At 38.8% G+C, this 25,067-nt stretch overlaps 1 protein-coding gene across 1 annotated transcript in view; it reads left to right on the top strand.

Annotated features, from left to right (window-relative positions):
* ell (elongation factor RNA polymerase II) overlaps positions 1-25,067 on the top strand; it is an 82,936-nt gene that overhangs the window by 34,718 nt on the left and 23,151 nt on the right. Inside the window, exons 3-6 of the mRNA XM_057840430.1 lie at positions 10,995-11,116; positions 16,750-16,913; positions 17,088-17,338; positions 17,419-17,543. Of these exons, the coding sequence (XP_057696413.1) occupies positions 10,995-11,116; positions 16,750-16,913; positions 17,088-17,338; positions 17,419-17,543 (662 nt within the window). The remainder of the gene's footprint in view (positions 1-10,994; positions 11,117-16,749; positions 16,914-17,087; positions 17,339-17,418; positions 17,544-25,067) is intronic.

Genomic DNA, 25,067 nt, shown 5'->3' with positions numbered 1-25,067 from the left:
GAACAGCCTTTTTAAATCCACTTGTACCAGTAGCCAAAGCTATAAACAAGGCATTGTTAGTAGACAGGATGTGCTGTCTCATTTAGTGTTTTAGTAACGTCTTAACACTTACCTCGTCTGTTTTGTGGTTAAATTGCGGCAAAGCACTTGTTCTTTTTACTTGTCTTGTACTAAATTAAAAAAAGATGCACATTGACGCTTTTATAACTAGAATAATAACCTTCAATATCAAGTTTTGAAATAATCGTTAGTTACAGCCTCGTGTTTTCACACTGCTCTTTCCTAGTCACTCACCATAGTCAGAGTGAAGCTAATGTCTTATGTCCTGGTCTTTGCTATAAGGAGACTGTCTCATTATCTGCTTCTCTTCTTTTCATCCCTCTTTAAAAAAAATGTCTCAGGGTTCGTTTTCGCTAAATATATATCACGCTCTGTGCTGTCTGTGTGCATGTACGGTAAGCCTGTAAGTAATTTTGTCATCTTCGCAATGCCGTTACCATTACGGCGGATGTAAAGGCATGGGGTACTATGCGTTACTACGTTAGTTGAATGACGCGAGAAATGTGTGAGGGACCCAGAGAAAGCAGAGCTTCAGAGGGGTGTTGTCGGACAAGGGAGTTGTAACTAGGGATGTCCCGATCCAGGTTTTTGCACTTCCGATCCGATATCGATATTGTTTTGCACTCCCGATCCGATACCGATACTGGCCGATACCGACCTATCTGAGCATGTGTTAAAGTTTAAAGTTATTTAGCCTCCTTACTTAGTTGTCAGACTCATGTTGAAAAAGGTTTTAGTACTCTTGATAACAACTAGCCAGCTGAATTAGGTGAGTTTGAATAACACACAACGGTTGGCAACAAGAAACTCACCTGTTTATTCAGTGACAAACACAAAACATTATAAATGACAAACAGAAATGGCATAGTCAGTCAGTAAAACGTGCAAATAATATTGTAAACTGTCTTAAAAAAGCAAAACACACCAACAACCTCAGTGGAAAATCCCACAAATCCCCCAAGCTATTAGATGCTTTTAATGTTTCGTGCATTAGTTACAAAAATTGTATAAAAAGCCTCTCAGGTTTAAATAAACGACTATTTCAGTATCAAGTTAACATTTTAAAACAGTAAATAAAATACTCAAGTCCCCATTCTGTATCAGCAGCTTTAAACTACATTCAATTCATTTAATTTTGCGAATCAACTGTTAAAGTTGTTAAAATTGCTCCCGTTATTCCATAATTTCCTCTATCTACTTTTGACATGTGAAAGTTTTAAAACTTTTGAAGATAGATTCAAGTCAAGATTTTGCCCATTTAGGAGTATTTTAGATAAAAAGTTAATTAGGTTCGCTTGGAAGGTTCACAACAGCCTACTAGGGAAGTCTCCTGCTTTAAGATGGCGGCTGTTTACTAACGCATCTGGTTTTCAATACTTCAATGTTGCTAACGCAGTCGAGTCTGTCGAGTAGCATCTGGTTCTATATACATATGATATTTATTATCTCCAGTAAAACGACGTTGACGTTACGGACATCGTCTTTGCAATTGTCTTGCGAGCCTTTTGCGGTCGTGCTGCGAACCAATTGCTGTCGTGTTGGGGCAATTGGCGTTCGTGCTGTTGCCAATTTGCAGTCGCGCTTTAGGAATTGGGGATTGTGTTGTGGTAATTTGCATTCGTTCTGCGAGCCATTTGCTGTCGTGTTGTGGCAATTGGGGTTCGTGCTTTTGCCAATTTGCGATCGCGCTTTAGGAATTGGAGATCGTGTTGTGGCAGTTTGCATTCGTGCTTTTTTTCTTTTGCAAAGCATTTGCAATTGGGGTTCGTGCTTTTTTTATTTGCAAAGTGTTTGGACTTTGCATTTCGCCTGACACCTCTGGCCACCGTAGGCTAGGGCCTGTTGTCGCAAAAACCTTTTGAACTTCACAGAGTGTGACCTATGTTTTTTTTCTTTTTTGAATGAAAAAGACAGTTCAGTTCAATTCAATCAGTTAATATAACGTATTTGATGTGAAAGACATTATATAATGGATCATGTAATAACGTGTAAAACATGAAAAGCGAAGCCAGTAACGGATTACTCTTACATGGAGGTAACTGAGTTACTAACGCAATTAGTTTTTGGGAGAAGTCATTTGTAACTGTAATTAATTGCTTTTTTAAAGTAAGATTAACAACTCTGTACAAGACAAATGTCACTTTGGAAGTATAAACGCGAGACTGTTACTATCCTTGATTTTTTTTTTTTTTTTTTTTTTTTTTAGTATGTCTAGTTCTGAGTGATCAATTCAAAGTCCGGTTTCCCTGACTATTTTGGTCAAATCGACTGTTCTAAACCGAGATAAAATACCAGGTTTTTGTGAATAGTCTACCAGAATGATGGATTAACCATTATGTAAATCCTCAATTTGCCATTTTCGTCTCGGTAACAACTCGCACTTTCTGAAGACAATGCAATTCCGGCTTCTTTATTACTCCCAGCTGTATTCTGAGTATTCACACTTATAAATCGTACGCATGTGATGAATTTTGGGTTGGAAGCCATTTGGTGTGGAGGAGTCTCGCTCTCTCGACTCATTCTTTACAGTGAGTCACTGAGTCAATTGCGTCAGTCCTCGGTGGCATCGCCTCCCTGCATCACAATCATCCCAGGATTCACACTTCCATCTCCTCTGGCTTCTGAGTTCTCCCGGCTCAAATTGCAGCATTATGTTTTATACCCCTGTAATGTATAGCTGCATTGCCGCCGACCAACACTCTTTGCCAGTAACAGTAAATCAGACTTGTGTGATTTATACGTTTGCACTCACTGTGCCTTGTTTTTCTGTTTGTTTTGTTGATCTGTGGAATTGACGTAAAACCAACTCTGTGCACGCAAAAGCCAACTCGTCATATACTGTAAGATCATTACTCGTCCAAAAGAACGCAACATATGATATATGCCTCAGTGGGTTGTGCTCTCGAGTAGGTCTTTACCTTGTGTTCATTCTAAGAACGCATCAGTCAATAGGACTCATTTCAAGGCAAGTGATTTATTGCTCTTAACAGTAAGAGGTAGTGTGACATGCAATGATACTGGCGCAAAATGGATGAGAAATAAAGGACATGTATTTATAGTGGGCCACCTGCAGCCTTCACATGTGTCAAGACCTTCAGTAAATAGAGCTCAGCGGACAGCGTATTGGCATGAGTGATGAGGAATATACTGCACGTTCAGACTAGTAGAAGCTGTCTCCTTCAGCATGTTTTTTTAGGTTCATGCAAGTCTAAAGTCGCGATTCATCATCAAAGCACCAAAGTAGATGACGATTTTCCGTTCTAGCAAGATCAAGGTTCTCTCGGTTGTTAGGTGCAAACTTGGGAACTGTTTAATCTTGAAGACCAATTATGAAGTAATTTCATAACATGCCAAATAGGGTCACAATAAAAGTAATTAAACATTGTCCAACAAATAAAGCATGAAAAAAAAATTATATGTTGTATATTTGACAAAATAATCGCGTTTCCGAAGTTCAAGCCTGAAAGGGGACGAACCCGGAAGTGATACGTCACACCGCGATGGCAGCGCTACATACGGCCGCCATACAAAGCCCTTCAAACAATGATTCAAACAGTGATATAAGAGATAGATCGAGCGCAAGGGAGGAGATCCAAGTTTTTGAAGAGTTGGAGGAAGAAGAGGAGGTTGGAATTTTATGTTGGACCTAACATGAATTAGCCAGACACTAATCAGGACGCAAACATTGTGCCTAGACTACCTGACATGGAATGGAGACAAGACCCATAGAGATTACAAGATTGGTAAGATATATAGGCTGTTCTTATTTTCATGATTTGAAGATGCAGGCATTTGCACATAATTTTGTTTTTGTCTATCTGATGACATTGTTAAAAAAATAATAATAATCAGACTTCATGTTCATTTTTGCAGATCCGGCAGCTCTCGTGCATATAAAATAATAATATAAAAACGTTGGGGGGAAAGAAGGAGATGAGTCATTGATGGCTTTCTCCACTTTATTGTGGCAACAATAAGAAAACAAAATAATAGCGGACTGCCGCCACATTCGACCGCAAAGTTTTGCTTCTCGCTCATCTCCCCCTCGCCTCCTACTACTCACACCTCTCCAGTCCCAGCGTCTCTTAAACGGATCGTGCGTAGTGTCTTGTTATGAGCTTTTTGTTGACAAAGGTATCGAACACACGACATGCTGACAACTTTGTTTCTTTATTAACACCAGGAGCTAACAGTACGAACACAGCTTCGGGCTCTTGGCAGGCTGTGCGGAGTAATAGATGCAGCCTGTAGAAGCGGCGTCTAATGGTGTGAGGAAATGTAGTTTTTTCACACAAGCGAACACATTACAAAGCACCACTTCAGTGTTGGCCCGAGACTACATTTCCCATGATTCACTGCGTGACCTGGGCCGCTCGCTGATTCGCTGCGAAATTGACTCAGTGGCTACGCTAAACCAACACACTAGTTGTCAACTGTCACCTGTCAGCGGCTCTCGTAAAACACAAACTAGAAGGCTATCATGCGATTACCGTGAAAGAAACGCCGAACCGTCCAAAAGCAAAGCAATGCAATGCTTGAAGCATGAAGGTAGAAATACATAATACAAATACAAATAAATGTGCAAAAACTCACCGGCGTTGTGTGTCTCTTACAGCAATGTGACCATGAATTACTGCGACACCGACCCGCTTATATGCACATCCACACCCCTTTCCCGATTGACGGTGGATTAACCCTTTCGGACAAGATCGTAGATTACGCACAATTTACACATGCTTAACCTAGCGAACGCAACAACAACTATGATCGGGGATTGCCACGAGTAAGCTTTCGGCTAATGGAAGGGTTGCGTTAAAAAATATATATATATATATATATGCTTATAAATTGTTTAGCCATTGATATTATTCAAAAACATGTTTGGCCAACCTTACTTCACATTTGGTCTTTAATATCAAGATGTTTTTCCAACAGATTTTCTAAAGGTGATCAAATATTTTGCAAAACGTTTTTCACAAAAAGTGTCTTTCTGGAACACATCAACGGTTTCTATAAACTGTTATTTAAAAGTAGCCATAGCTGCACCACTAAACAGGGTTTGCCCTAGGATGAAGCTGAAGCTATGGTGGCGGGCTGTATCAGAGTCGGACAGCCTCACCGTGTCGTGCCACGGCGAAATTTTTTTTTTCATGTTTTTTCCCCCCAAGAAAGAACCATAACAGATATATTTGAAATTTTTTAATTCGCCAGGCTAATGTCGTAGCTCTCAGCTACGGTACATGTATGTAAAATGCATAGCTGATTACAGCTACATTACCCTACATCATAGTAATACAACTTTTTTTTCTCGTAGCAATAATACGACTTACATCTCGTAAAGACTCAGGGGTCGGCAACCCAAAATGTTGAAAGAGCCATATTTGACCAAAGAAACAAACGGATACAGTATGTCTGGAGCCACAAAACATTAAAATCCTTGTATAAGCCTTAATGAAAATAACACCAGCTGTATATATCGAATCGATATTAGCTATATTAGCTTACTATCAAAATGACTAAGTTGGCTACAAATACATGATTAGCCTTCACGATTAAAGAGCGTATGACACCAAAAAGCATTTTTACTTCATATTTCACGCGGTGTTTTATGCTCCTGAATGAAATGGACCGCTTGGATGTGTGTGGAAGTGATCGTTTTATATATTCAATTTTTGAATACCGTACCATGAAAATTAGCGACTTCTGGCTTCAGTCTCGGGTTCTGAATAATTCCCCCTTAATGGGCTGAATTGTAAATCAGATGAAACCGTGACCCTGCCGACGTCATCCTCCTGTTGGGGACGCTAGAGCCCTATAATGGTAGGCGTGGCTAAACAGCGGATTAAAAGACTAATTTCTCGTCATCTGCGCTTTGCCAAATTGTTGTACATAGTCGAATCGTCTCAAAATATGATTCTAATTCACATAATAATGCTATTTAAGACTTTTTTTATCCATTCGTACGCACTTTAAATGTTTATTTTCCCTGCAGGGATCCTATAGAGAATGACGCACCACGTGACGACTCTGTTGTACGATGCCACCTCAAGTTTAACTTGATTAAAATATTAATGAATTGAAATAATGTTTATCATGTTTGTCCTCCTACAGAAACCATAATAAAACAGAAAATATATTTCCCTCCCCCATCTTTTTCTATTATCAAAAATGCTTGGAAAAATCTCCAGGGAGCCACTAGGGCAGCACTAAAGAGCCGCGGGTTTCAGACCCCCGTCGTAGTCTTTCTTTTTCCTTTTATTTGGCCCTAATAAGTACTACATTACCACAACAATAATAGTCCTTCTGTCAACAGACCCATTTCAAGGAATAGGGGGGAAATTCTAATAGTTGTGTAAAGGGTATTACTAGTTTCGGTGAGTAGGTGAATAGTTGGGGGGTTTTTTTTGTTGGTGGTGAACTACATTTCCATACAAAAGCACATCGAGGTACCATTAACTTAGCAAGGAGAGGTATGAGAGTCATTTTTCGAGTGTCCCTGAGCTCGCGAAATTTGGGAATAAAAAACCCGTTTATCAAAGTTTCGTCAGCTGTGATTGCGTATATCCCTCTGCCCAAACAGCCTGATAGCACAGATATAAGTATGTCTGCCCCTCTGCTATTGGATGCGTTGTTCATGTTCTAAAAATAGAGCAAGGCTCCATTTTGTTCCCTGCCTCTCGGCACAAATTCATTTATACTTGGCCTTCCGTCCAAGACGGCCGCCTACCGCTCACTTTCCCCAAAAAGTCTGATCCAAACTACTGTTATGCCCCAGATATGGGGAAGGAGAGGCATCAATATTGGCTTACCCACTTTATTGCGCTAACAATAATAAAGAAAAGCAATCACAAAATAACAGCAGGCTGCCACGACATGCAACCACTATCTCGCCCATTCTTCCTACTCACTTCCTCCTGCATCACAGCTCCCCAGTCCGATCGTCTGTGAAGGGGGCCCCGCTTAGCTACGGACATTACATTACATAATTAATAGGTTGCCGCTGAACTCTTCACACTTGGCTGCCACTAGTTTGAACTGGCCTTAAAAAAAAAAAAAAACTTATTTGCAAGGCGTGGCGGCTGTTATTTTGGTGTGGCGGTACGCCACAATCTCTTGTATGTCGGGGAAACCCTGCTGCTTTTTCACAGACTTTCTAATTTGGGGAATTATTGACATGTTGTTAATGGCAAATTTTGGATAATTCCCCTTACACTTTAACGCTTTATAGTGCTAGTGATTACATTTGTTATTAAAAAAGAAAAATCACACCTGGCGTCCAGACACTGTTTGTGGACATCACATTTTGGTATACAGGTATGTCCTACCTGACCCAAACGGTGATGTTTAGGAATGTATATGCCAGCTTTCAACTGTATCATTTTTCATATTATCAATATTTTTTTAAACATTTTTTTAAAATATATTTTTGGGTCGTAAATAAACCTAGAAATTACTGAAATGGCAATAAAAGAAAAATTATTAACACTTCAATGAATTGCCCACCATTGACAAGTGACAAAACATATCCAATTTATTTAAACTGTGAGGACTGGCTGTAAATTCACATGTCTCAGTGCCGTTGACACCACTAGATGTCCAATCCACTTTGAATGGGAAGGTTGGCAGCTATCATTCGCCTTCCAATCAAAATGGATTGGACATCTAGAGCCATCAATGGCAGCCAATGAATCTAAATGGGTTATAGGAATGTTGCCTTGCTGCAAAAGAACTAGAAATAAAAAAATATATATATATACTGTATAGAGAAATACTTATCATAATTTCTAGCCAGAAAGGTAGGAACACAAAAATGTGTGTGTAGTTTAAAAAGTTTGTTTTTTCAGTAAGAAAAGTCCTGGAGCATATGTGCTGAGGCCTCATAGTTATTTCAAATTCAAACAATGACGTGTTTTAATTGTATTGAGATGGAAAAGATTCAATACTATGTGCGTTCCCACACTATGTGGATTGCAGAAGTTTTCAATTATGTTACAGAGGGAGGAAACGTCCTCCCATGTACCCTCGAACAAGTATTTCTATTCTTCTTAATTCTTTTAGCCCGGCTATTCTTTCATGCTTATAGTACAAGTTGACAAGATAAAAGATATGTTCATTTATTCATCACTCGTGCAGCTTAATCCTCACCAAGGTTGGTCTGGGTGCTGGAGCTCGTCCCAACAGACTATAGGCAGGACAAATGATCCGAATTAGTAGACTCTTATCAAGGGGTTAAGCAAGGCTGCATTGTCATCACATTTTTCTTTTCTCTCCAAGTTTCAGGATAAAATGATTATAATTAAGTTAAAATAACTCCATGACGAGATGGGACGGGACGATAACCATACTGAACCATGGCTCTGTTTTTCCGCTCAAATCTGTCAATTCCACGTTTAACCCAAATAAACAAGAAACAAAACACATTAAAACAATTTTACAAAATAACATGATGTAAATAAGAAAATAATTATTTTCCTGGGGCAACATGTCTGACTTTCAAGGAACAGAGAATACAGAGTGTGAATGACAGTAGCTCAAATGATTTAAGTATGCAAATTTTTGAGACCTCTGCTAAAAGCGGAAAATATTGTTGAAACACAAAAAATGACACCGCTTACAAGCGCAGCCAATTTGTGACCTTCCTTATAGTAGGGCTAGCCAATAGACTGATATGAAGAATATATTGATGTATTGATGTATGTATATATTGATATATTGATTTTTAATGTGATATGGAATTAGACTTTATCGGCTAGATCTTATAGTTTAAATTTGCACCATACAGAGCCTTAATTTCAAATGAATATCCTGTTTTAGACAGTATTTATATTTACATTTAATTATTTGAACAACGTAGCATTTTTCATGAACTAGGTGAAGAAAACGTAATTTTGCCGCTGTTCACTAAAATACCAGGATTCAATAAAATTACTCGTGACATGTCATACTTGGCTTTGATCTGGTCCAAACGTTTGCTGTCATTTTAAAAGGAAAATATCGTAATATGTATTTAGTCTGAACGAAATTGGGGAAAAAACTGACATTGTAATTTTTTGGGAGGGTTGTTATCTATTGCGATATTACAACTAAAATAATATTCACCAGGCTTGAATAACTTTGTTTGGGAAGACTTTGGTTGTCTCATTATGACCACATTGCATTCATGAGAGATGTCCCAATCCGATCACATGATCGGAAATCTGGTCGATCGCACCATTTTTCAGAAGATCAGAATCGGGTGAAAAGGATCGGGTTTTTAATTTTAAAAATATATTTATCTGGTTCATGCTCGTACAGCCTCTCATACTCCCTCCTGAAAAGCAGTGCGTCCAAACTGTTGTTCTTGGTCATCAGTGCAGCTGGCGTTTGGTACATAAAGGTGACGATGATTGACAGGTTTGTAGCGTTGATCTGGCCAGAGACGCCTTGGTAGCTCTAGGATCAAAGGCACAAATGTGTTAATCATCGTTAAGATTGGTTCACAGTCTAAAGTGTGCTGTGGGTCAGTGAGAGGCTTTTCTCGGCAGCATGAGCGTAAAAAGGTATCTGATCGGGAGTCTGTATCATCAGATTCTCAAAATCAGGTGACTGCCTAGTATTCGTATAATACAGTTAAACCCCCTTAGCCTGGGTTAATCTGTGAATGGTAAAGATTGGTGTATATTAAATGAATCATGGAAGTCGTGTCCCTGCACAATTGCTGCTTTTATGAAGAAAAACAAAAGTTTACATACATTTTTTTTAGGGCTGTCAAAATTATTGCGTTAACAGGTGGTAATTTTTTAAATTACGTTAAAATATTTGACGCAATTAACGCACATGCCCCGCTCAAACAGATTAAAATGACAGCACAGTGTCACAATGTCCACTTGTTACTTGTGTTTTTTGGAGTTTTGTCGCCCTCTGCTGGCGTTTGGGTGCGACTGATTTTATGGGCTTAAGCACCCATGAGCCTTGTGTAATTATTGACATCAGCAATAGCGGGCTACTAGTTTATTTTTTTATTTGAAATTTTTACAAATTTTATTAAAACAAACATAGAGGGGTTTTAATATAAAATTTCTATAACTTGTACTAACATTTATCTTTTAAGAACTACAAGTCTTTCTATCAATGGATCACTTTAACAGAATGTTAATAATGTTAATGCCATCTTGTTGATTGATTGTTATAATAAACAAATACAGTACTTATGTACCGTATGTTGAAAATATATATCCATCTTGTGTCTTTCCATTCCATCAATAATTTACAGAAAAATATGGCATATTTTATAGATGGTTTGAATTGCGATTATTTACGATTAATTAATTTTTAAGCTGTAATTAACTCGATTAAAAAATTTAATCGTTTGACAGCCCTAATTTTATTTTATTTTTTTTTTTAACAATCACGCGTCCTGCGATTGGATTAATGCGCACATTGCGACGGCGATGTTCAAACGATATATTGTGCAGGCCTGATATATATAATATCTCGGTATTCACCTTATATCAGGAAATGTCTTTTTGTTCATATTGCCTAGCCCTTCATTTATTCCCAGGCACATGCATATACTGATAGTTTAGCACAAGTGCCTTTGATAATTGGTATTAGTGACATCACAAGGAAGGAAGGGCAATCTGGGATTCTCGCATTTGGTTGAAATATTACTGGTTTTGACAAAATATCTACCTGAAGTAGTCGCAGGCACTTCTCAGAAATTCTGGCTTTTATCCCAACCAGATTCACGTGACAAAGGTATTGTCGCTCCCTATAACTAATCAGATTGATGCATCGTTACACCCATTGCTTTTGATGAGATATTTTTACTAACGTTTGATTAATAGCTACTTGTTCATTGCATAAGCACCTCACAATACGATTGCAGCATCTTTAGTTTTTCTTTGATGAGTCACCTTTCATGTTTTTTTTCTCTCTCCTTTTGCCTCCTGCAGAAAATTTCAATACCAAGGTCAGAAAGTTCCAATGAACTGCACACATTTACTTTCTACCTGTCTAATGTGGGCAGAGACAACCCGCAGGGCAGCTTCGACTGCATCCAGCAGTATATCACCAGGTAAGAGCATTACTTGGCAGCTGCACAGCCTAATTACAGTTTACCTCTCAAGTCTAATCACATTTCTGGGTTGTCAAGTGTCAAGTGGAAAAAGTAACGCATGTGAATTTTACCTGCTGTCGTACAAGTGTGTCAGACAACAGGTGCAACGAAGAGGCTTTGTGCCTGGCAATCATGTTATAAAGGAGCTTTTTTATATCCTAGGAGCATATTTGTGCAACTGGCCTGCAAACCAAACATGTATTAATGTTGACCCACTACTAGTACTACAATTCCCAGAAAGCTTTGCAACAGTAGCAAATTTGAGCTTGAATGACCTCGAATTACCTTTACATTCTTTTTCTACTCCAGTGAAGGGATCATTAGGTTTTGTGTTTTTTTAAAGGGCTTTCTGCTTTTTTGTTATTCAAGGTATTTTGCTGGGTATTTAATTATGTACATTAAAATGGGATTTCTAACAGGAATGTCCCGATCCGATCACGTGATCAGAAATTGGGCTGATCACGCAATTTTACACAGGATTGGAATCTGGTCAACAGGAATGAGTTTTTAATATAAAAAATTGTGTTATTGTGCTTCATGCTCATACAACCTCTCGCTCTCACTCCTACTTCTTTTTTTTGTCAGCAGTGCCCTGGAGTTAGCTATTTAAAGTTAAAGATTTAAAGACAGATTTCTAACTTTGATCCTGCCAAAGCTTGGTAGCGCTACCATCAAAGGGTGCAGATGTGTCAATTCTCGTTTAGCTTGTTAAACACTGGTGGTAGTGTGCTGTGGCAACTCATTGTGTAAGTGAGAGGCAGTTTTCAGCAGCGTGAGCGGATTTGAGTGGACTCACTAAATGAAGCAGTTAATAAAGACAAGCATTTTTCTATGTTATTCTTGTTTAAAAATAATTCACATTATGAAGCCGGCACAATGGGACAGTAAAGTGTTTAAAACTTTTTTCTTTTCTTTTTTACCCGGTATGGGATTGGGACTCTGTATCAGCAGATTCTCAAAATCACGTGACTCGGACTCTGGTGCAAAAATATGTGATCGGGACATCCCTAATTTTCTATTAATGTTGCACAACTGTTTATGCTAAAGTTTGTTTCAAATACAGCTGTCAAGCAAACCTTTCATTTGAAAAGAGTTTTAACATTACTTCAGTAAGTAATTTTGTGGAGTGAAGAACGCACGCAATTTCAGTTAAGTTTTAAAAAATATTTATTGATTTTGTACCAGTTTTTCATTTCGGCCTACTAGGAATTTGAGAATAGTGTGTCATTAGTGTTTTTTTTTTCTCCAATTAACCCCTTATTTGCCTTAGACAGAAATAGACCTTCAATCCAAACTAGCATCAGTATGTAACAGATATTCACAGACCAACGCCTCAGAACAGTCAAACTATCGTAACACTTACAGGCATATGCTCATTGTACAATGCCAAAACTAAATTAAATGTTTCACTATTCTTAAGTTATGTTTTTCATTGCAGATTCTTTAACACTTTAACGGGCACTGATTGAACTTACTGGCTTTTCAAAATGGATTGGATGTCTCACACCGTCAATGGCACTTAAGCATGAGCATTCACAGCCAGTCGTCCTAGCTAAAATAAATTGGATGTCTATCGTTGTCAGTGTCTGACCACTAGTCAATTCCTATGAAATTAACCAAAAATATTGTTATTTGGGGCCAAAGCTACAGTGAGTTTGTGTGTATTCATTTGAATGTTATTCAGTTTGTTTTAAAATCTTAGTAATTTATAAATGTATTAATTCATGAAAATCTGAAAAAAAAAAAATACAATAGTGGTCCCTGCTACTTCGTCCCCTCAGTCCATTGCGGAGATTTTTTTTTTTCAATTAAAATATAAATAAATAAACACAGATAAGCCGCGAGCTGATCACGTAGTCTCACTTTCCCTCCCTCCCTCTCCCTGCTCTTTGTTGGTCAGGCAGCGCACTGGAGTTGCTGATTAATTAAAGTTAACGATGATTGACAGACATTTGGGTTTGTTCTTGCCAGAGACGCGAACTTCAAATTGCCGCATGCGTCAATCATCGTTTAATTTGTTAAACTGTTGCTCTGGCAACTCATTGTGTGTAAGTGAGCAGCTTGAGCGGATTTTAGTGGACTTACTCAATGAAGCATTTAATAAAGCCAAGCATTTTTCTACTTTGTTCTTGTTTGAAAATAATTCGGTGGGACAGTAACAAGTTTAAAACTTATCATGAATATTAGAGCTGGGAATCTTTGGGCACCTAACGATTCGATTACGATTACGATTCAGAGGCTCCGATTCGATTATAAAACGATTATTGATGCACCCCCCTCCTTTTTATGTTTTGTACATTAGTTCCAAAATTGTTCAAAAATACTCTCAGGATAAACCAAACTACTATTTCAGTATCAAGTTAACATATAGCAGTAAACAAATATACAAAAATAACAGTAATAAAAAACTCCAGTCCCCATTCTGTATCAGCAATTTTAAACTACATTCAATTAATTTAATGTTGTGAATCAACCGTTAAAGTTGTTAAAATTGCTCCCGCTATTCCATAATTTCCCTTTTGTCTACTTTCGACATGTGAAAGTTTTAAAACTATTTTAAAGATAGATTCAAGTCAATATTTTACCGATTTAGGAGTATTTTAGATAAAAAGTTAATTAGGTTTGCTTGGAAGGTTCACTACAACAGCCTTGCAGGGAAGTGTACTGCTTTAAGATGGCGGCCATTTACTAACGCCCGCATCTAGTTTTTTGTAGATGTGCTGCTAACGCTAACGAATCTATATTGCATCTAGTCCTATATAAAGGATATCTACCGTAACACTATGTGGATGTACTTTGTAGCAGCTTTTCGGCAGCAGTCAGGTATGTTGTTGTGTTTTTTTTATCTCGTGGCATGAGTTGAGCTAGAGCCGTGAGTTGAGCATTGGCATTACCCGAGGGGCCGGGTAATGAGAAGCATGATGTTTAGCTACTCTCATTTCGTTCCACATTGCGTCCCGAAGACCGCGTGGCGCGCCGAGTGTGTTGTACTTCCGCTTTACTTGGCATATTTCAATAATCGGAATTTGGATGTTTGTGAATCGTTCTCGAATCTTCCACGGCCGAATCGCGAATAATCTAAGAATCAGAAATTTTGCACACCTCTAATGAATATTACATTTGAATTGCTTAAAAAACATTTATTTACATAATAAGGTGGTTTTTTTCAGTTTTTGAAAAAAAAAGTGAAAAAACATGTCTTATGTGTAACTCTTTCCAATGCTAAATCTGAATAATTACATTGAACACTAGGAGTGGGAACCTCTTGGTACCTCACGATACGATACGATTTGCGATACAAAGCTCACAATAACGATGATCTGACAATATGGCGATACAACGATGATTGATACATTGGTCAGGAAATCATTCTAGGATATTCTACAAACAACTAATAAACAGAAAAACAAGCTTCTGCTGCGTAGTTTACCACTAGTAGACGTCCAATCCATTTGAACTGGGAGGGTGGCAGCGAATGAACGAATGTTGTTGAATGTTCAGCACTCCCACTTCAAACGGATTGAACATCTATGGCCGTCATTGGCAGCCAATGCCAGGCAATGAGGTCATTTTGGGCCATTTAGGGTCATTTAGCTGTTGATTTTCAGTTACTTCCCCGAAAATCGGATAGAATGACTGTGAATGCTCTGGTTTTGAATTAGTGCTGCAACAATTAATCGATTAACTCGAGTATTCGATCAGAAAGATTCGGATAAAATTTAGCTGCTTCGAGTATTCGTTTAATTAAAGTGGCGTTGCAATGGTTTGTTTTGAAAGTGTTTACATTTATTTTTATTGATTTGGGTGGATACACGGCCCTCTAGTCTACCTCATTTCACATGGCTGAATCCATCTGCTCCCTGTTAAGACTAGCATAAGCTGAGTTTTTTTTTTTGAGCTAATGATTTTTTTTAATGCATTCATAATTTGGTTTAAAGGTATATTTAGCCATTTTTTGTGGGCATATGTGTGTGAGCCATTTGTAAAGAGCATTGTAAAAAAGCGTTAGCATTTTATAGCATTTAAGCAAGCGGACTTATGCTATCCAAGTTAGCCAATTTTTCTTTTGTTGTGCATAGAGCCTATCCGATTACTCGAATATTCGAACTAAATAGTTCATCGATTAATGGACTATTAAAATAATCGATAGCTGCAGTCACATTTCGAATGAACGAACGTTCTAAATGGACTGGGCGTCGAGCAACGTCAATGGCAGCCTTCGTTACCTGAGACACTAATATGGCGGAAGATTTTGGTAGCAACTTGTTGGTCCCTTTTTTTTTTTTTTTTTTTTAAAGCACTGACGCCTTTTTAAAACGATATCTCGATTCTTGGCAGGAGCATATCGATAACCTTTTGGGACACAAAGTATCACGATATATCAACATTCCGATATTTTGTCACCCCCCCCCCCCCCCCCCCAAAAAAAAGCTACTTTGCGTTTTTTTTTTTTTTTTTTTTTTTTTTTTTTTTTTTTTTTTTACTTATCACGGCGGGCTGTGGTCCCCATTAACCGCGAAAAACAAGGGATCACTGTACTGTATTGATTAATAACATTAATAGAATTAGAATTGAAACCTGGCATCCACATGTGGGTCTTGTAGGCCATTTTTAGGCCTAATATTGCAGCAACACTTGCCTTTTAAAAAGTAAAAACTACCAATTAAAGTAGAGAAAAACCAAAAAGAAATCGTGACCGTTATCTTGGCCAGATCTCCCAGACATTTATCATTATCAATGGCAGTCAAGTTTTGCTGCACGGTATCTGGAGCAGTGGTTCTTAACCTTGCTAAAGGGACCGAACCCCACAAGTTTCACATAAGCATTCACAGAACCCTCCGGAATTAGATAATAATAATTTTTTTTTTTAAATTAATCCAAAACCAATCAACCTTCTACTCATTTTGTCAGCATGTTTTTAAACAGGTCAAAATTTTTAGTCCATGCTGCCCATCAGTCTGTTATACTTCTTCATACCTTCATACATTGTGGTTTGGCACTATCAGTACTTCAAATTGACCCCCAACTGTATATTGTCAAGGATCTTTCACACTTACTGCAAAGCACGTTGCCACGTTCTCGTGACGTTCACACTTACCAAGAAAAAGTGCTGACTGAAACAAATTAAACTAAAACTAAAATCAAAGCTTGTAAAAGCCCAAAAAGGCAAATGCACACTGCTGAGTGTTAGAACTTTGTCCCCAAGTATGTAAGTGGGTCAGGGGGAGTTCATCCACATCGCCAGCTGGATCATTATCGATGTGTAGACTGTCAAAGTGAAACCGCCAAATGACAGAGCTCCTGTCGTTGTCGCGGCATCTCATTTGCTGCCAAACTGTCAAAATGAAGGCGTGAAGGCGGTCAGACAGAGTGGCATTTGGTGTGGAGAATCCCACAGACGCATGATAATTGGATAAGTAACGGTTGTACTCAAAGGATGTTAAGAGTAAAACTATCTTGGGTTTATAAAACTTGTCGTTTATTTCAACGTTTTGTCTGTAATAACACACTGCTCTTTTTCCCCTATTGAATTTTGGAATGACCCCACCCTTTTCTTCCTCTCTCACAGTCTCTCCTCTTTGTTTTGGCAGCGAGGGTAGCATTCAGCTGGATTGTTTGGGTGCCATCCAAGACAAGATTACTGTATGCGCCACCGACGACTCTTACCAAAAAGCCAGAGAAAGCATGGCCCAGGTCGAAGAGGAGACTCGCAGCAGGGGTGCCATTGTCATCAAGCCGGGCGGCAGATATGTCGGTGAGCGGCGTGCTTTTAAGAAAAATGCCAGATAAACTAAACGCGCCATTAAAAGTATCTAAATAGACAAAGGGAATTAAGAGGAAATTGTGCATGCTGCAACCTCCCAAGTTGTCTTGCCACCTACCCAAAAAGTCATAACTGTATTTTTATTTCTCCAACTTCACTCTATAGGCAAAAGGGTTCAGATCCGGAAACCGGCATCGGCCCTGTCTGACGTGGCACCCTCGCGTAGGACTTCTCGGCCCGTCATCATCTCTAGCAGCGCGGTTAAGAAAGCGAGTACTCAGCAGAGGCCGCTCCGAGACCGTCTGGTTCACCTGTTGGCCCTCAAGCCTTACAAGAAGCCCGAACTGCTCTTGAGGTTGCAGAAAGACGGCCTCTTGCAGTCCGACAAAGAGTCCCTGGACAGTCACCTGCAACAGGTCAAACGCGGTCGTTACTTTAAAATTGTGACACCATTTATCAACTGTATCCTTACTGGTGAGCTCTTTTCATTTAATAGGTGGCAAACCTGAATGGGAAAGATAATACCCTCACATTAAAAGACTTTTTATATAAAGAAGTTCATAAAGACTGGCCTGGATACACGGAAGGGGATCAGCAGCTTCTCAAGAGAATCTTGTTCAGGTATGATTGAACTGAAATGAGAAGCGAATTTCGTATTGGACTGAAATTATATCATATAACTTAGAAATTTACAGTGGTACCTCTACATACGAAGTTAATTCCTTCCAGGACCTTGTTTGTAAGTCGAAATGGTCACATGTCGAGCAGGATTTTTTCATAAGAATACATTATAATTCCATTAATTCAATCCACAGCCTGAAAACCTACACTAAATCCTTAATAAATACTGCTGATACTATTGCAAATAGCAATTACAAAGAGCAAAACAAATACATTATGAATAAAAATCGGAATAATATATAATAATTAGGGCTGTCAAAATTATCGCGTTAACGGGCGGTAATTAATTTTTTAAATTAATCACGTTAAAATATTTGACGCATTTAACGCACATGCCCCGCTCAGATTAAAATGACAGCACAGTGTCATGTCCACTCGTTACGTATGTTTTTTTGTTTTTTTGTCGCCCTCTGCTAGAGCTTGGGTGCGACTGATTTTATGCATTTCAGCACCATGAGCATTGTGTAATTATTGACATCAACAATGGCGAGCTACTAGTTTATTTTTTGATTGAAAATTTTACTAATTTTATTAAAACGAAAACATTAAGAGGGGTTTTAATATAAAATTTCTATAGCTTGTACTAACATTTATCTTTTAAGAACTACAAGTCTTTCTGTCCATGGATCGCTTTAACAGAATGTTGATAATGTTAATGCCATCTTGTTGATTTATTGTTATAATAAACAAATACAGTACATATGTACAGTATGTTGAATGTATATATCCGTCTTGTGTCTTATCTTTCCATTCCAACAATAATTTACAGAAAAATATGGCATATTTTATAGACTGCTTTAATTGTGATTAATTACGATTAATTTTTAAGCTGTGGTTAACTCGTGTTGGAATTTAGTCCCCCCGGCCAAAGTTGCACGGAATGGCGGCAGCCGAACGGAACTGGTGCTCCGCTGTTTACCGCCCCCGCGAGCCAAACTGGGAGGAAACAAAACTCTGCATGTTCTCTTCTTATTTTAACCCTTTGTACTGACTCCATGTTTCAAAAGTTTGAAGAAGACTCACCGAAAACAGGTTGACAATTTATTCGTCGACAATGGTCAAAAACAAGGCAAAAACAGACGACGGAGGGACCATTCTGTATCCAAAGCAAGGCTACATAGAAAATGTTTCCGAGCGGCAAATCTGTCTTATCTCAGTGTCCGGTGTTTTTTAAGTCCGTGGTGTAGTGGGCCGGCCGAAGGTGTGTCCGGGCATTGCTTTGGTATCATCCCTCTCTGGCAGGTTTCGGGCTGTTTAGGTCCGTGCGTGGATGGGATGTGTTTGCTACAGCGACCGACGCTGGTCTTGACGTCACAAGCGCCTGCTATCAACTTTGTTATCCGGGCTGGCGCTACTTGTTTTAGGACAAAGCGCACTGGTCTTTGTCCTTGTTCATTTGTCGGGAGAACTGATTGCCAGAGTTGGTGCGTCAATCTTGCTCGTGGCGCACACGTTGGGCTTCTGTGATAAGATGCGTTGTGTATCTATTCTATTTCTTTAAACTATGGTGTGCTATTTATTTTACATTAGGTGTGTTAGAGTAGTGCAGTCCTACAGTGAATATGAGAAATGATACTATTCCCTGATTGATTATATTACGTGTGCTCCAGTAATGCAAACAGTTAGACGGTGCCTATGAGAAACGGTACCATTTTTCCTTTTCCCCCTCATGAGCGCCGATAACACACTATACTGTGTTCAAGGCCACTGAGTGAATTCTGCCTAAAATATAGATAGATGAATGTGTTATACTAATGCAAACAATTATATGGTGTGTGCGAGAACGGTACCTTTTCTCTTCACTCGATTAAAAATTTTAATCGTTTGACAGCCCTAATAATAATAGTAATAATAATCATAATACCTGTAATAATTTAACAAATCGAGTTCTAATGTGGCTGTCGTATTTTGTGTAAATGATTAAAAACCTGACGAAGCTGGCGATCTCTTTGTCGATGGTTGTCACCTTTACTTATAAAGACTGGCAAACGGAGGTCGGAAGAGTATTGTCAAGCAGTTCACGGACGCGGACCCCACGCCATATTTTACCATTGGTAAGCCTTACCTTTTTCTCTTCTTTCACCACCTGCTTTAACATTCTTGGAACCTATGACGGTTTCTCTCCCCAAAAAATCTGCCGTTAGTGCGTCTTGCGGGAAAACAATGAAATTGCGACGCTGTCATAAATCGTCTTATTTCAAGCATTTCGTCGGATGAAGAAACAAATGGCGAGTCCAATTTTATGTCGGATGTCAAAAAGATCGTGTGTCAAAGCAGGTATGTTGAGGTACCACTGTACATTATAATTCCAATAATTCGTTCCACAGGCGGAAAACCTACACTAAATCCTTAAGAAATACTGCTGGTACTATTACAAATGGCAAATTCACATGGCAACACAAATTATAAATAAAAATCGAAATAATAATACAGAATAATAATAATTAAAATTTAATGTGGCGAATGTGTTTTGCGCTGTACCTGAACGCACCATGTGGCTGATGTGTAGAGATAGGTGCGGTTGGGATTTTACTTTCTCTTTAAATGTTGTTGTTGGCGTCAACTCCGGCGGACAGTAAGGCTAAGTTCATACTGCTGATCTTAATGCACCATTCTGATTTTTTGTCGTGTTTTGTTGGGGTGCCCGTTCAGACTGCCTTTGTCTATTGAGCCCGTTCAAGTATTATGCATGCGCCCGAATTTGCAGCCCGACATGTGTTGAGCAAACTGACCCGCATTTGCAGAAGCATGAAAACAAATAACTACACACTGTGCGTGCATGACGCGCACACATAAGCATTATGTGTGTGTGTCAGTTTGCCTCGACTTGGCCATGTAAGCAATGCTGAAATATTGCTCATTTGGCGCGCACTAAGATACCGGGCATTATCATTATCAGGCTTATCCTTTTCTTCATTGTATTTTTTTATGACTGGGTCAAGCCCGCCTCCTGCATAGTAAAAGCAGAGTTCAAGCTAGGCGCTAACACTAATGAACAGCTACATAGCTGCCGTCTTGCGTGCTGCTCTCGCTCTTTGCTGACATAATTGCTGCATGAATTACGATTTGGGAGACTTGACAGTTCAGACGGCTGCAACATTCTGGAAAAATGTGGCCCACATCAGATTTAAACTATATACGAAAGTGACCCAGATCAGATTTGAAATGGTCCACTTCTATGTTAATGCCTCACTCGAGTCGGAAAAACACGAAAAAATCAGATTCGTGCATTAAAACCTGCAGTATGAACCTAGCCTAAGTGTGCTGTTTTGCACAAGTTATGAAATAAATGATTAAAAACCTGACAAATCTGGCGATTTCATTGGCGATGTTACTACAATAATAATTGTCAACTTAACGTATAAAGACTGGCGGTCGGAGGAGCACCGTCAAGATCATAGACATTATACTGCCATATTGTCGAGCCAGTTCACGAACGCGCACATCACGCTCATATTTTTCTATCATTTCCATCTTCATTTCAATGCTAAGCGTCACCTTTTTCCTTTTTTCATCACCTGCACTAACCTTTTTGGAACCCATGTTGATTTCTCTCACAAGAAAATCTGCCGAGCGGCCGTCTTGCAGGAAAACAAACTGCGGCGCTGTCATAACTCCGCGTTTTTCGAGCATTTCGTCGGATATAGAAACAAATGGCGGGTCAAATTTTGCGTTGGATGTCGAAAAGATTGTGTGTTAAAGCTATCATATGTGAAGTACTACTGTATTTTTCAATAACAATAACAGTCAGATGGCTGACCAATCAGGTTGTAATTCATGACTGCTTCTTTGCTTCATTGACTGACTGACTAACCTTCATTGAGATTTTAAGTTTATTATACAATGGTACCTCTACTTACAAACATCTCTACAAATGTAATTTTCAGGTTACGACACACCTCAGCGGGGAAATATTGCCTCTTGTTAAGAAATTTCAGGTTACGAGAGGCAAAAATACTATACAGTACTGTAAAAGATGCATATGTACTTCCTGCTTTCTGCTTTTAAATGTCGCGCCATAAGATCCTGCTGCCCATTTGGTCATAATCTTATCATTATTCAGTAATGTGATTCTGCTTTCCTGTAGGCCTATTGTTGCTGACGTTTCGCCGCAGTGTGATAACACACACAAGCGCGATGGTGTTTTTGTTGTTATGGCGGCTTGTTGTCTTTGCCAAAAGAGCACAAGTCTCCTCGCGTTTTTGTCTCACATAGTGTTTTTTTAAGCCCACACATGGTTCACTACATTAGAGCGTAGGTCTCCTCGCGTTATTGTGTCACGATGAGTGAGATAGACGATTGGCACCATCTTGAAAGAGAAGGATGTTAAGATATTTTCCTTTGCATTTTATTCCATTATCTCCACCATTACATGTATTAACAGTTAAGTCTATGGAATGTTTCAAATGTGTTTATCTGTTGTTTTATTCCAGTTTTACCCCCCCATTATAAAATTTAATGTGGCCTTTCAGTAGTGCTTGGAAGGCATTAGGGGATTTACATGGAAAACACGTCTCTACTTACAGAATTTTCAAGTGACGAGACTACTTCCAGAACGAATTTATTTCATAAATAGATGTACCACTGTATGAGAATAAACCTTTACTGTTATAATGGCTTTTTTTTCCAGTGAAAACAAGTCATGCTATTACAAGAATAAAGTGATCTTTTTATTGGGCCACTTCCTGCTCAAGCACACAGGATGCCAGAAGCTGATTTCTTCCGCTGATTTCACATTTAATTCAATTTTCTATATAGTTATCAAGATGTTCCATCAAGAATGAACTGCAAAACATCCAGTTGATATTCTAGTCACAAGCCTTTCTTCAACGTAACCACCTGTTGGGACAAACCTGTCCTTTCAAATATAGGCTAACATGTATCAGATGGCAAGTGAATATCGTAGTTTACATAGTCACATATCATAATTATGGGTGTGCAGAACCGTAAGAACTACAGAGTATTGTTTTTGCTGTGCATCCATAGAAAGACTTTTGACATGTTGCCATTAGAGCAATGTATAATGTTTATTGACATCATCAGCTTTTGGCTTACTTCCCAATAGAAAAAAATCTGGCTCCTCAGGATCCGCTAGCAAGGAAAGGCAAGCTTCCAGCCAGCTATTTATAGAGCAGGCAGCAATGCTCTGTGGCTCATGAACAACTCAATTCAACACCATAAGCCTGTTTGCAATCAACAAATGCTACTGTATAATATAGAGACCTCTTAATCAACTAGAAAGGAGTTCAATAGATCAAGGACCTCTGCAAAGATGCTGGAATTCTATATCTCCTGCACTTGTCTGATATTCGTCACTGCTGAAACTGAGATAAAATGCAGCATTTCTTTCAGACTTACTGGTATAATTTTTTAGAAATCTAGCCCTCCGCAGGGCTAACGTTACATTAGCAAGGTACAGTAATGTTAATATTATTTATTAGCGCTACGTTAATTTAATTTTACCTTGTCCTTAGTATCGCTCCTCCGCTCTTGGAGTAAACGGGGTAACTTCGGTGGAGCTGCAGCATTGCAGACGTGCTGTAGTTTCATGCGAAAACTGTCTAACAGTGAATAGATGAAAAAGTGTTCGCTTTGGTGTCCAGCTTGAAATCCTCCCACACGTTTCATATTTTCTGTTTTTTCTTGGTGCCTTTCTCCTCGCTTTAATCAGCTCCTTCATCGTTACGTCTATATTCATGCATGGTTGAAAGCAAATATATATAATGCGGAAAACACAGACAAGACTGAAAAAGCAGTTTCTGCTCTTGCACTCCTCTTTAAAAGAAACTGCTGTATTTTAAGCCAAAACAACTGTTGTGTTTGATAGAACAATACGTTTATATGCTGCCATAGCAGATTCATGGCGCATTGAGCCCCCGAACTATTTTTAAGTTGCCCGTTTTACCCTGGAAACCTCCGTTTACAGACGTCGCGCAACCGTTTTTGTTTCAACCCTGCCATAAAAACTTAAATAATTATATTTGTTATTCAAAATGTCCGTAATTTTTATCTTAGAATCATTAAGTGATGTCTAATATTTTGTTAAAAAAAAAGACTTTAAAAAAAATTATTCACTCGTATATTTTAAACTTTAAACAAATTACGACACAATGAAAAAAATCGCTAAATTGTATTTTTTTGTTACTGTCGCATTTTGCATATGTTAGATGGGGGGGTGTTTAAAAGGGTAAATATATGAAAAAGAAAATCTCAACCACTCCTTGATGTCTGCGATTTCTGCATCGCGACCCTTGTTATATTACCATGTTTCACCCATAAAATCCCCCAAAAATCCAGCTGTGGCCATTTACAGCTGTGTCTTGACACTCAGTGATACATGCTACATGGAGTTTTTGGATCGACACAAGGTAAACTCGCGATAATATCTCGTTAAATTCATGTCGTCTGTAATCCTCTTGCGTGCTCTCACCTCCAAATAGGGTTTTGCTGTTTAAAAATTGTATTTTTCTTAAATGCCCTCCTGTTCAGAATTTTTCTTCATCCAGAAAATTGAGATTTTAAGCTTTCCAATGATGTATCACACATGCATATTGGACAATTTTGAAAGCTGGCCAAATTGGTGGTCTCAGAGCGGAACTTCAAGTCACCTGAGTGTTTTCCGGCATAAATATACAGTGGTACCTCGACATACGATCGCCTTGACACACAATCTTTTTGGCATCCAACGTAAAATTTGAGTCGCCATTTGTTTTTACATCCGACGACATGCTCGAAATACGACGATTTATGACAGCGCCCCAGTTTCTTTGTTTTCCCGCTAGACGGACACACGGTGGATTTTCTTGAGAGAAATCAACGTGGGTTCCGTGAATGTTAGTGCAGGTGGTTAAAAAAGGAAAAAGGTGAAGCTCACAATTGAAATGAAGATGGAAATGATAGAAAAATATAAGCATGAAGGGCGCGTCCGTGAACTGGCTCAATAGTACGGCCCTAGAATGTCTACAACCTCGACGGTCCTCCTCAGAGCTCTGTTTGCCAGTCTTTAGAAGTTGAAGTGACAACTATTTTTATAGTAACATCTCCCAAAAATCGCCAGCGTCGTCGGGTTTTTAATCATTTATTTCAGAACTTGTGCAACACAACATGCCTACTGTCCGCCGCAGCTGAACATGAAAAGGTGAAAGTAAAAAATGCTTTTTCACACTGGTACGTCAGCCACGCGTTGCATTAAGGTACACCGCGCAAAACACATCCGCCACATTGGAACCAGATTCGTTACATTATGATAGACCCTACCCACGTGACGTCACAACTCCGTTCTCCTGAATGGTACCGCCCAATTGTCCGTCAAAACATAGTGTTAACCTGTTACGGCTACGTACATTCCTCCTATTTACGGCGTGTTTTTCTGCTCCTTAACATTAATAATCAAAATGGTGAAGGCGTGTTTGGCTGTTGGTTGCACTAACAGAGAAGATGGAAGGAGAGACTTGAAGTTTTACC

This window comes from Corythoichthys intestinalis, chromosome 7 (assembly GCF_030265065.1).
Source record: "Corythoichthys intestinalis isolate RoL2023-P3 chromosome 7, ASM3026506v1, whole genome shotgun sequence".
NCBI lineage: Eukaryota > Metazoa > Chordata > Actinopteri > Syngnathiformes > Syngnathidae > Corythoichthys > Corythoichthys intestinalis.
The sequence above is the reverse complement of the archived record's forward strand: the minus strand, read 5'-3'. Positions and strand labels throughout refer to the sequence as shown.